General features: G+C 38.3%; 1 protein-coding gene across 1 annotated transcript in view; it reads left to right on the top strand.

The window, feature by feature from the left end:
* Positions 1–12,357, top strand: part of LOC134542790 (transformation/transcription domain-associated protein) — a 139,569-nt gene that overhangs the window by 83,419 nt on the left and 43,793 nt on the right. Inside the window, 7 exon segments of the mRNA XM_063387317.1 lie at positions 1,360–1,580; positions 2,517–2,755; positions 4,149–4,306; positions 6,764–7,045; positions 8,053–8,183; positions 10,033–10,192; positions 10,850–11,100. Coding sequence (XP_063243387.1) covers positions 1,360–1,580; positions 2,517–2,755; positions 4,149–4,306; positions 6,764–7,045; positions 8,053–8,183; positions 10,033–10,192; positions 10,850–11,100 — 1,442 coding nt within the window.

Below are 12,357 nucleotides of genomic sequence, written 5' to 3'. Positions count from 1 at the left end.
AGGTTAAATGAAAATTCAACTATTACAATTGAATCACCAAAATTATACTTTTATTAATTTTGTTTAGGTGACTTCTGTGTGATTTAAAGAACTGCTAAAGCAATTTTTTTTTTTTTTTTTTGGCTGGGTATTGCATTAAAGGTATGATTTTCATTTATAATTTTAAGATTTTTTTGTGGTTTTGAAATATGCAGTAGAAGTATGAAATGCAGTATGATTTGTGTGTATATTTTTAGATAGGATTACACTAGTTTTCTGCATATCCTGTTTTTTTTATTATTATTTATTTTGAATAAAATTAAATATATAGAATATTTTATGAATCTACAGTGAATCCTTTTTTTCATACTTAACAAATGAAAATATAGTAAGATGAATAAGAAAGAGGAGCTACAAATGAGTAGTGTATAATGGGGGGGGGGGGGATGAATTTTCTTAAACCAGGATATTAACTGTATGTTATTTTTGAGCTGTAAAACGGTCACGAAATTGATCATAACTATCAACATTTGCGAGACATTTTAGTTATTAGATAATATTTAGTAATTTATCTGTTTATTGGCAGAATTTTAGACTAAACTCCGAATGCAAGAGAGCTATTCTGATGAAATTACAGTATAGCTGCATGGCATTGTGAGACAGAGCCTTAAGGTTGGGTTTATAACTATGCAAGAAACTCTATAGCGTAAGACACAAAAAATTCAATTACAACATTTTTTAAATACTCATTTATAAGTTATGCAAAATGCAAAAAAAAAAAAAAACAATGCAAGCCTGGCACAAATTTCAACTTTTTTGCATTACTCTTTACGTTTTTCACCTTCCGTATTTGATGTAGAGTTTTCCAAAAACTTTTAAAGAAGCAAGATGTTGTATGGATAGAACATCACAAGGTCGATTTTATTATACACATTAAGTTTTCGCTTGTTAAACTTTTGCACAGTGAAAGATAGCAACAGTTTCAAATCAAATTATTGACGGTTTCGATGTTTTTGCGATAAACGTGAATTAAACAAAAGAAGCCCGGGGAAGAAAAGGGAAGAAATTTTACAGTGAAAGATAGCAACAGTTTCAAATCAAATTATTGACGGTTTCGATGTTTTTGCGATAAACGTGAATTAAACAAAAGAAGCCCGGGGAAGAAAAGGGAAGAAATTTTTTGCTACTGTTTTTACAGTTTCTCAAGTTGTTGGGTTGGTGACGTCTTATAAACAACTTGGATTTCTTACATTGGCTGCGTGTTGCGTTGATGCGACGTTGCATTTCTCGCTTGGCTTACGAACCCTGGCCTCGTAGTGTTAGTCCGGCCCCCGGGCCGGGCGCTCGGAGCCCCGCTGACGTGTCTGCCGTCCGTCGCAGATGGTGGAGGAGTGGGTGAAGATGAAGAACCCCATGGCGGTGAACCTCGCCCCGTCGCTGCGGGAGAAGGCCATCCTGCTGGTGAAGCTGATGCAGAACGTGGAGAAGCGGTTCTCGGACAACATCGACCTCTCCAAGGTCGGCCAGAACATGGAGAAGAGGCTGACGGAGCACAGGGAGCTGAACGCCCAGTTCCTCGAGATTGTCGACTACATCTACAGGTGTGTGCGGGGCGGGCTCGCCCGGCTGTCCCGGCTGCTTTCCCTGTGTCTTTCCCCAGCAGGGGCTTAGCCAGGGGGGGGGGGGGGGGTGTTAGGGGTTCAAACCACCCCCTCCCCCTTAGCACCAAATCTTTAATTAATTTCTTATTCATCACTCAAACAAATTTCATATTAAAATTAATAAAAAATTTTACCATTACAATATTTAAATTTAAGTACCGAAAACTGCTAAAATAGCACTATTTTACACCTTAAAATCCAAATTTTCCCGGGAGAGGAACCCCGGACCCCCCCGCTTTAAAACGGGAGGGGGGGGGGGGGGGGGCATGCTTCTTAACAACCCCCATACACAAATACTGGCTACGCCACTGCTCTCCAAGCGGATGCTGGGATGGTTCCTTAGGATGGGTAAGGGCCATCCATCACCTTTCCATATATCACTTGTGTTCATTATTGCATACTATATAATTATCAGGTCAGTGCAAATATTCGTATTTTCGAAAATGAATAGTAAATAGAGACAAGATTTCGTTGTTTTATTTTTTAAGTCCCATTTTGTTTTTAAAACAGAGGATTTATTGCTAGTTTATTTATTTTTTTTTTTGTGCTGAATACATCTTTTTTTAGACCAATTCATTACAAATGATGTTTTCATAAAAATGAAGCCTATCAATTTTAACATTATTTTGTTCGAGTAGATATTACAAAACAACTTTTATAAAAAAAAAAACAATAACACCAAAATCCTCTGTTTTTAAAAATTAAACTGGACTAAAAATAAAACCGTAAAATCTTATCTCCACATTTTGCATTATTACTACTCTCTTTCAGGCATGACGCTTGAGCAAATAGACGATCTAGGTGTTAATTGTTAAAAAAAAAAAAAAAAAAAAAAAAAAAATTGCAATCTGCAAAGTGTGCTGTTGGTGTCGGCAGGGATGAAGTACTAAAGACTTCGGAACTGACGGCGAAGCTGGAGCCGGCCTTCATGGCAGGCCTGCGCTGCGTCCAGCCTGCGATACGCGCCAAGTTCTTCGAGGTGTTCGACGCCAACATGCGGCAGCGCCTGTACGACCGGCTGCTGTACATCGTGTGCTCTCAGAACTGGGAGACCATCGGCTCCCACTACTGGATCAAGCAGTGCATCGAGCTACTGCTGGTCACCACCTCCCAAGGTACCCCTCTTAGAGGGCTTTATTCTCTGTTCCTTCTTTTCTTTCCTTAGCACCACTACCATCCACACTACCACCACCATCCCTACCACAACTCTCTCACTCTCTCACTCTCCTTCTTTCTCGTCTTTATTATCTCCGACCTCTCAAGGTGCCTCTCTGAGGGCTTTATTCTCTGTTCCTTTTTTTTTTTTTTTTTTTTCTTATTTTCTACATTATAAAATTTGCAAATAAATTATTTACTAATTGTTAAATGTTGCATGTTGTGTGTATCGTTTTGTTTTGTTGTCTTGTATTTTGTATTGTTTTGTTCTGTCTGTATGTATCTGTGTTGTTTGTATTGTGCCTACCACCCAAGGCCATAAGCTGTAGGTAGGCATGCAACAAATATTAAATAAATAAATAAATAAATAAATCACCACCACCACCATCCACACCACCACCACCACCACCACTCTCTCACTCTCCTTCTTTCTCGTCTTTATTATCTCCGACAATCTCTTCTTCAATTAGATTTTCACCCTTGATTTCTTTATTCTCATCCCCTGTTTCTTCCTCGCCTCGATATTTTCTTTTTTTTTCTCATGGACAGCTCTAATTCTTTTTTTTTTTTATTTTTCTTATACCATGTTACCTCATTATTTTTTATCTTACCACTTTACTTCTTTTTTCTTTGCGTATCCTATGCCGTCCACTCGTTCGCTCGCCTTGCCTCTCTTCCTCTTCCTCTTTTTTACACTCCTTTCCCTTCCTCTCTTAATTCTCCCGGGTTCTCCCCCTTCTTTATTGTGCTTTTTTTTTTTCCTGGTTTCTTCTACTCCCGTTCCTTGCTCTCCGTCACCTTTCTCGTCTTTTATTCCTTCTTCAATCTTGTCTTTACCTGCTCTTCTATCTCTGCCCTTATTTTCATATTTCCTTGTCCTATCTTGTTTTTCTCTTTCCAATAACTGTAAAATAATTGGTTTAAAAACAGGAAAGTGTTTTTTATGAGCATATATGCTATAATATAGTGACACAAAATATTTGATATTGTATATATTTTTTTTATTAGTACAAATCATCCCCACTATATGGTATTAATTTTAAGCTTTAAATCTCTGCCAATTATTTTGTTTTTCATTTATTAATTGTTCAGTTATTTCAGTATAACATTAAAAAAATATAAAATCCTCGGTAACCTTTACAGAAAGGTTTAGTAGAAATTAAAGTCAATTGGAAGAAATAATTTTAATACTTTAATACATCCAGAATATTAGTTTGTCAACAGATACTGTTCTACTTACATAAATCAAGTGCATTCTGGCTGTGTGTCTCTGTAATTGTCATAAAAGTGGTACATGTCAATATGTAATGTACAAGCAAGTATTTTACATATGCAGTTCTCTTATCTTTGCAGAAGCTCCTCTGAAAATTACCTCCAGGTCGTACCTGTTGCCAGGAATTTCCGATTTACTGACTAAAGATGATTACGTTGAGAAAGCATTATTTAATTTTTCACTTAAAGACCCTCCTATGGATACATCATTTGAAGCATCTGAAATGCAAGATAAAGAGGTATGTCTAATTTCTAAAAATAATTTCTTATGTTCATTAAATTAATGATAAATGAAATTATTTAATATCCAGGGAAATAATAATTTCAATTTTGATACATTTTACATAATAAACTTTGTCATTAGTAAGCTGCCCATATTAAGAGTTTTGTAATTAAAGAAAATGTATAAGAGTTAACAGAGGTTCTAATTTTTATATTGATTTTAAATATTTAAATTTTAAATTGTTTTTATTATTTCTTAGGTGTTCATTCATACCTTTTTTATTTATACTTCAAATATTTTGTTTAATTTTCTTTTCATAAAAAAACTTTCTGATTAGATTTTAATTAGTTGTAGGATACTCAACAATTTTGTTATTATCATAAAGTAATTATTGACTCACAGTTATGTTGTGATTAATGAATGTAGTTAGTATTTTGCTTGCAATCGAGGCATAGCTTGATTTTTCATTGTGCACAGTGAGTTAGAACAAAAAATTAATATGGCTTGTCTGTCTAACGTTATTACAACTCAGATCGGCCCGGCTAAAAGACAACCAGATTTGCAATGTTCACAGAAAACTTAAAAAATTACAAATAATGAGAATGTTCACCAAAAAATGTTTGTTGATGTTTTTAATTTATAGGTTATGTATGAATTTGGTTATGGAGTTTTTACTGAAGGAAAAGATTTAGCAGAATTTTTACATAGATAGGTTTTCTAGATATGCAAAAAAACGAATAAGGTCTGCATAGTTCTTATAACAACAAAAATAAAATTTCACTGCTCAAAAACCTGAATGTTTATTAATTTTGATGATGTCCAAAATATTCACAATACTCATACATTTTCATCTTGCAAATAAGTCCCGAAATCTCTTTACGTCATGGCATCAACAGTGCAAGCGAAGGACAAAGGTGTCTTTGGGATGGTGGCAAAAATTTAGTTCAGCTCCATCGTGGGTAAAATGCCATTGACTGTGGTCACTGAAATTAGAAATGAATGTCCGAAACGAGGTTGCTTACTGGTGCAGACCGTACCGTAGCCGTGAAGTTCGTTACTTATCACGTATTAATTTAATTTTGGCTTGAGTCCTTGCCGAACGTGATTTATTCAGACGACATCAAGCAGAGAACTGGCGGGATAACGCCACTGCCTCTAGCCACAGGGAGGAGGGAGCCCTGTGACCTCACTGCCCAATCACAACACAGCTTTCACAAAGAAACAACCAGTCACAACATATTTCACTACACAAAAAATTTACAGTCTCTCTCTCTCTTTATTCAAACGATAAGCACTGTGGGAAATGCACGAGTTCAACTTTCCCATCCTAAGAATACCTACAGAAATTGGCAGAAAGCCCCTGTACTTTAAAAAAAACTCGGCGCCACCTAGTCACACACCTATCTCTTGTCCTTTCTTTCACTCAAACAATACCAAATGGTCTATAATCATTATGAAAGCTTTTGAATAACTCCAAACACAAAATATAGGCATGAAAACAAAATTGACCTTAAATAACATACCTACTGAAAAAATGCATTTACACACATAATAACTTAGTAGTAAAAATGAGAACCAGTAAAAATTTAGTTAAATGGCCTTTCTAAATAAAACATCTCACCACAAAAATTATTTACAAAATTATAAATAATAATAAAATACCAGTATAAAAAACTAGTTCACTATAACCTTGTAACAATACAATCAGCAGATCCCTCAAAAATTCTTTTAAAAGCTGGGGAGGGCAGGGTCTTGCAACGTTAGAACGTGTCATGCTCTTGTTGTGAGGCACAACTCAAACCTTGACGGTACCAAACACGGCGCCTCAGTGGTTTCATGTCCAGTGTTACCGCCTCGTCTCGGGTTTGTACTGTGTGATATTAAACACTAGAAGCCAGGCCTATTTAACAGTTGGCCCACCAGTTTGCAATGCAACATGTGCCCTGATCCACAGTTACGTATTTTGTGGAGTAATTTATCTCCAACCTAGATTCAACTTTCCTGTAAATATTAAAGCCTTTTTTTTAGAGTGCTAAAGTTTAATAACAAGTTCACATTCTTCTCCTTGTTTGTAACTGGTCGTCAAAGGGCGTGTCCAGAGCACTGTAGTCCAATCATCAACGTAGAGCAGGTGTTCATCCACTGCAAGTGAATCGCGAGATAATCGCCCCCGGGCTAAAAATATTTTAATATTAAATTCATAAAATGAAAAAAAAAAAAATATTTAGACTTCATAAAACTGACTTTTATGAAGTTACGGCCAGTATTTTTAGATAGCCTAAATCAGCAATATTGAACACGTATTTTTCAAAATTTTCCCCGGGGGAGGACCCCCAGGCCCCCCAGAAAGGGCCTAGCCTTCTGCCAGACCCCCCCCCCCCCTCCCCTCAGAGCAAAATCCTGGGCACGCCACACTGGCTCCGTGCAGAAACAAGCGACGAAGGCGCGAGCTGGAACGGAACGCTGCCCGCAGGCGGCGGAGAAGCAGGCGCCCGCGGCTGACGTCATGGACCTGGACCTGCCGTCGGGCGCAAGGGGGGCCGACGCCCGGCAGCCCGCCCGCAGCCGCAAGGACTCGGTCAAGATGCTAGTCGGCAAGTCGGCCGAGTTCCTGGAGAAGCAGCGCGAGCTGCGCACGTACGGCTTCCTGAGGGCGGTGGCGCACCTCTGCCACATGGACACGTCCTTGGCCGAGAGCGTGTGGCTGGACCTCTTCCCCAAGATCTGGTCCGTCCTGTCGGACAAGCAGCAGAGCGTGAGTGCCCCTCTTGTTCGGGGTGTCTGTATTATTAGGGACCGGAAAAATTAGCGGATTCGATGACCTCTAGGATGGCCTCCATTATCCTCTGCACTTCTCGAGTAAACACGCGTATTCGTCGGTTACTGAATTGTGATTCGTCCCCACTGGGGTAGCTTGTGATTCGACGCTTCTTTGGTTGATAGTCTCTCGTTGGCCCAGAGAGCTCCAGTTAAACAGCGAGCCAATAGCAGAACCAGCAGAATTATACACGTGTTCGAATTTCAGCCTATCAGGATATGAATCCGCAAATTTTTCCGGTCTCTATTAATTATTATAAATCCTATTAATTTTTTTATTTTGCTATTTTTTTTATTTTTCTAAAACCATAAGATAGCACCTATTGACAGTATTTTTTACAGCTGTAAGTCATGCTGGAAGAAAAATATATGATAATTCAATACTAAACTCTTATTATTATTTCACAAGAGAAACTGTTTGTAGACAGTCGGTCACTATTAATAACAAGGCATTCCTTTAAATTATGTGCTCTTATCAAACAGAGCCAACATTTTAATATTAAACAGTATTAAAAAAAATTTGTTGACAAAAAGGGTTAGCACCATTACATTTACTTACTTCTCCTTAGAATTAAAAACTGGACTGAGAACGCGCTGCCATTGGTAGACGTATTAGAGAGTTCTCCCGCTAGATGGGGTTGTAAATACCTTCATCAGTTAAACAGTTTATAGGCCTTTAACAAAATGAAAATTTCCAAGGAAGAAAGAATTGTATGAGAAATTGGGCAATTTACATGGTTTAGCAAACAATATTTGAATCTGTCAGTACCAAAAAACTTGTAATCAATCATAAGAAAATGGATTTGTGTCATAAAAAATTGATTAATTACTTTTTTTTTTGTTTTCTCTGATATGTGTAATTTTTATGCTGCTAATAAAATTATTTATTTTATTTCATTGTGATCGTTGGCGAGAGCAGAAGTTTGGTGTGTGGTTGTGATGCAGGACCTGCGAGCTGAGATAGTGCCGTTCGTCGGCAGCAACACGCACTATGTGCAGAAGGACTGCCAGCCGAGCGCTCTCGGGACATTCCTGGAGGCCATGTCGCGATGTTCTCCACCCATTTCCATGAAACCGTGAGTAGAGTTCAGCTTCAAAAGTGCCGAGCAGTCCGCTAGGCAACGCATTCAAAATTAAAATTACAAAGAAATACAATTACTCATATATTGGATATTATACGTAGTTAATAGTTACACTTGAAAAAGACAGCGTATTTTGTGCAGGTGCATTGTTTTGTAGATCCAAGTATTTAAATTGCTACTGCACAGTTTGTACCCGGCTAATAGACAAATTGATCTGCACAAAACAAAACATTTAAAAAAATAATTTTGGCAACTACAAAAAATGTTCAGAATTTTATAATTTTGGAGATGAGCTTTCTATATGTGAATGTTGGACAATTTGTAGTTTAGAAGAAAAGTTTTTTTTCTTCTTGAACTTACACATGTAGACTGCCATTACATGATTCTCAGAATAGTTCAACATTATTTACAAAACAATACCACAAGATGAATTTTCCATGGTCAAAAATTAAACGTTTGTTAATTTTGATAATGCTGAAAACGTTGTGAATGCTCCCATACAACTTTATCTCATAAAATAAAGTCCCGTGATTGCATTGCGTCGATGGTGCAACCAAGGACAAATGTGTCCTTTGGAGGACAGCTGAAAATCACTGGAGCCCTATCGTTGGCTGATCGCAGACGATTGTGGTTGCTGAATTATAGATTAATATGTCCGTAGTAAAAGGTTTAATAAATGGCACAGCCTGAACCACAGAGATGTTAAATTAGTCACTTAATGCATATTCCTATTTTGGCGTGAGCCATTTGACTGATGGAACCTATTTGGCCCATGTTCAAACAGAGACTAAAGAAGCGACACAGCTACGTCCAACCACACAGGGCGTGCGTCAACCAGTTTACAACACAGCTTCTACATATATTACATAAATTACATTACACTCACATTTAGACATTTCTGTAAAGAACACACACAAAACACAAAATTCACTTTTGTTTCGCCCACACAAAAACCTGATAAATGTACCGCTACCAAAGGCAGCTAACACCTGTTATAAAAATGACATTTTAATTCAATAAAATACTGAAAATTAAAGTTTTTACAATTAATAACCAATCATCATGCCATAATGTATTTAAATGGTATTTATAATGAAAAAAAACTAAATATGATTGATCACAAGAATGTTAACGATCAAAAACAAATATGAAAAACTTAGTATCCCTGACCTTGAACCTTTATAACCAGCTGATTACTGTGGACTATTAAAACAATATATTTATTCATCTCAAAAAGTCGTGCAAACCTACAAAACATTCCATGCATGCAAAAATGTTTATTTATATGTTTATGTGTAATACGTGCCAGATATGTGCCAGCCTGGCACTGCCAAAGAGGCATGCAGCTGTCCGGATTGTGAACTACTCGTGGTTGAGTTAGTGGAGAGAGGGTGTAACCAAGCCACGTAAGTACAGTAGAGTCTCGATTAACCATGTTAATGTGGACCGCGACAGTCTCGGATAAGCAAAATGTCTGGTTACATGAGTATAATTAGAAAATCATCATGGTTCTCAGTTGGCCCGGTGGTATCATTTTTCGAGGTAACGTTTTTCTGATTTTCTTCCTTCGGGTCTCTTCGTGATTTGCTTAGCTAGTAAATTGCATTGCGAGGTTAGGTAATTTTATTATTGCTTTCGACGACGGTTAGGTAATTCTCTCGGCCCTCGACCAAATGTTTCAAAGTCTCTGCTGGTAACGGCTCTTCAGGTGGGCTCGGATAAAGCAGAAGCTCGATTAAAGGAAACACCACTGTACTCGAAGGTGATGTTAGACGAAGGAAGTGCGTGTGCGACGATGGTGCTCGTTCGCCGGTGACGGCTTGGTTTGTGCGTGTCTCCGCAGCCCGCTCATGGTGTACCTGGGCCGCTCGCACAACCTGTGGCACAGGATGGCCCTCGGCCTGGAGGACCTGGCGTTCGAGAACGGCAACAACGGCCAGTTGAAGTCGAGGAGGGATTTGGTCGACTGCCACGAGTTCGAGCCCGTCGTGTCTCCTCAGCAGGTACATCTAAAGAGAGATTCGATTGCGTATTGTCGGTACGTAATGAAATACTGAAGGTTTTCTTAATTGAACGTGTACTAGGTACTTTTTTGACCCTCCATCAGTGTAAATCTGAAGTGAATATGTTTAAGTAGTGGAATACAAGAATTATTCCCTTCTTTTTTCATTAAAAATGACACTGTTTTGGTGAAATAAGTATCGTTGAATAACTTAAGTGTCGTATTTTTTGAAAATTATGCTAGCTATGTGAATAAACAGAGTTAATAAAATAAAACTATAAAATCTTGTCTCTTATAATAACGAGTAGCGCCACGTTTATTTCACATTTTTTTTTAATTTCAGTCTGGACTCAACCAACATGTACGTAATCGAGCCCTTAACAGCAGTCTGATAGGTCTCTGAATTTAATTTTTTTTCTTCTTTCAACTGGGCAAGCACATGATCCCGCTACGCTGCTTCTCTCCGTCCATACTGGCTCGGAGCATGTCTGCTAAATTGACGGCATGAAGGGGGGGTCAATGTGCTTTGAGTCTACTTTGCTTTCATGAGAGTTTGCGAAAAATCAGTGTGCTTCTGCTGAAGGACTTGATTGTTGCTTTGAGCAGGACATGAGGGAAAGGTTTGATGAGTCACAAGGAGAGGGGGGGTTGCCGGCAGGAGGTTCTGGACTCCCTGGCCGAGATGTACAGCCAGCTGTGCGAGGAGGACCTGTGGGCGGGGCTCTGGCAGAAGCACGCCCACTGCCGCGAGACCAACGTGGCCATCATGTACGAGCAGCAGGGCTTCTTCGAGCAGGCGCAGCAGGCGTACGAGGTGGCCGTGTCCAAGTTCCGCAACGACCACTCCGCCTCCCCCGCCCCCTTCAGCATGAACAGCGAGACCAAGCTGTGGGAGCAGCACTGGGTCAGGCAAGTGCCGTTATCAGCTGCACGCAGTGAAAACCTCCGTGCGGCAGGCTTGAAGGGACTGATTTTGGGTGTGTGTGCAGAGTGAGGTTTCTTTGTAACGAGGTGAATTCAGAACTAACAAGTGATGTGTGCTACAAAAATAAACAGCTGTATAGTTAATATAGTTTAATTCGGGATGCTAAGGGCATCAGAGTCAGGTAAGTGAAATCTAAGCAGAAACTTTGCAGGTTAATCAAATACTTTGCCTTAATTCACGACTGTGCAAGCCGGCCTAAATCTTTTAGCTAGGTCGACTTTTTGCCTCCCTGAACAACAGCATACAGAATTTTCAGTTTCAAGGTAAAAGATAGATTTTTTTTCCCTTCTTCTTCTTCTTCTTCTTCTCCTCTTCTTTATCCATTAACTGCAAACGAAAAATACATCAGCGAAAGTTAATTCTCGTCATAAACTACCATACATGGTTTGTCCAACCATAACTGAATTTGTAAGAAAAAAAAATTATTCCATAACTAACCTCCAAACAAGAAAACACGTTTAGGAACATTTATTTTATCACAGTTTGGAAACAACTTGTAAACTCCTGCGAATTTTAGTTATTTATCACTTCCACAGAATCTAGATATAATTTCGGCTTTCATTAGAACTATCGCACATTCTCGCAGGACACAGATGTAAAGATGTGTAAGTGGGATATGTGAGAAAATTTAAGGCGATATTCGCAACATCGATTAAGCCAAGTTTTTTTAATTATTAATGTTTGTAAATGTATTTAACTTCAAAGTGCATTTCAGTACGGCAATCGTTCTATGGTGAATCAGTTGTAAGATAGCGGCAGTATTTGTTTATTTACTGAAACACAATATATTTACGAAACAAAAGGAAAAATGTGACAATTATACAGAAACATATCTAAGATTTTTAATTTTTCCTTCACTGTAATGGATTTTTTTTTGGAACTGTGAAAAAATACTTAGTTATTATAGGTAAAAATACATCAGATTATGTATGTAGCGTTTTGGCATGACCTAACAGCTGCTTCATTATTTTGTCATGAAGGAGTTCGTTGTACGAGGTTTTACTGTATAAGACTCTACCATTTTTAAGGCATCTCTCTCTTTGCATCGGTACATGAATAAAAATTTATAATTGGTGTAGTTTAAAAAAAGTATCATAAGTTAAATGGATGCACTTTTCATATACTTTCTTAAAGTCTTGCTTGTATGTTAGTAAGTTAGAGGCCAGGCGGGGCAGGATCAA

This window comes from Bacillus rossius (genome assembly GCF_032445375.1).
Source record: "Bacillus rossius redtenbacheri isolate Brsri chromosome 9 unlocalized genomic scaffold, Brsri_v3 Brsri_v3_scf9_2, whole genome shotgun sequence".
Taxonomy (NCBI): Eukaryota; Metazoa; Arthropoda; class Insecta; order Phasmatodea; family Bacillidae; genus Bacillus; species Bacillus rossius.
Note: the sequence above shows the minus strand (reverse complement) of the source record. Positions and strands in the feature narration are given on the sequence as shown.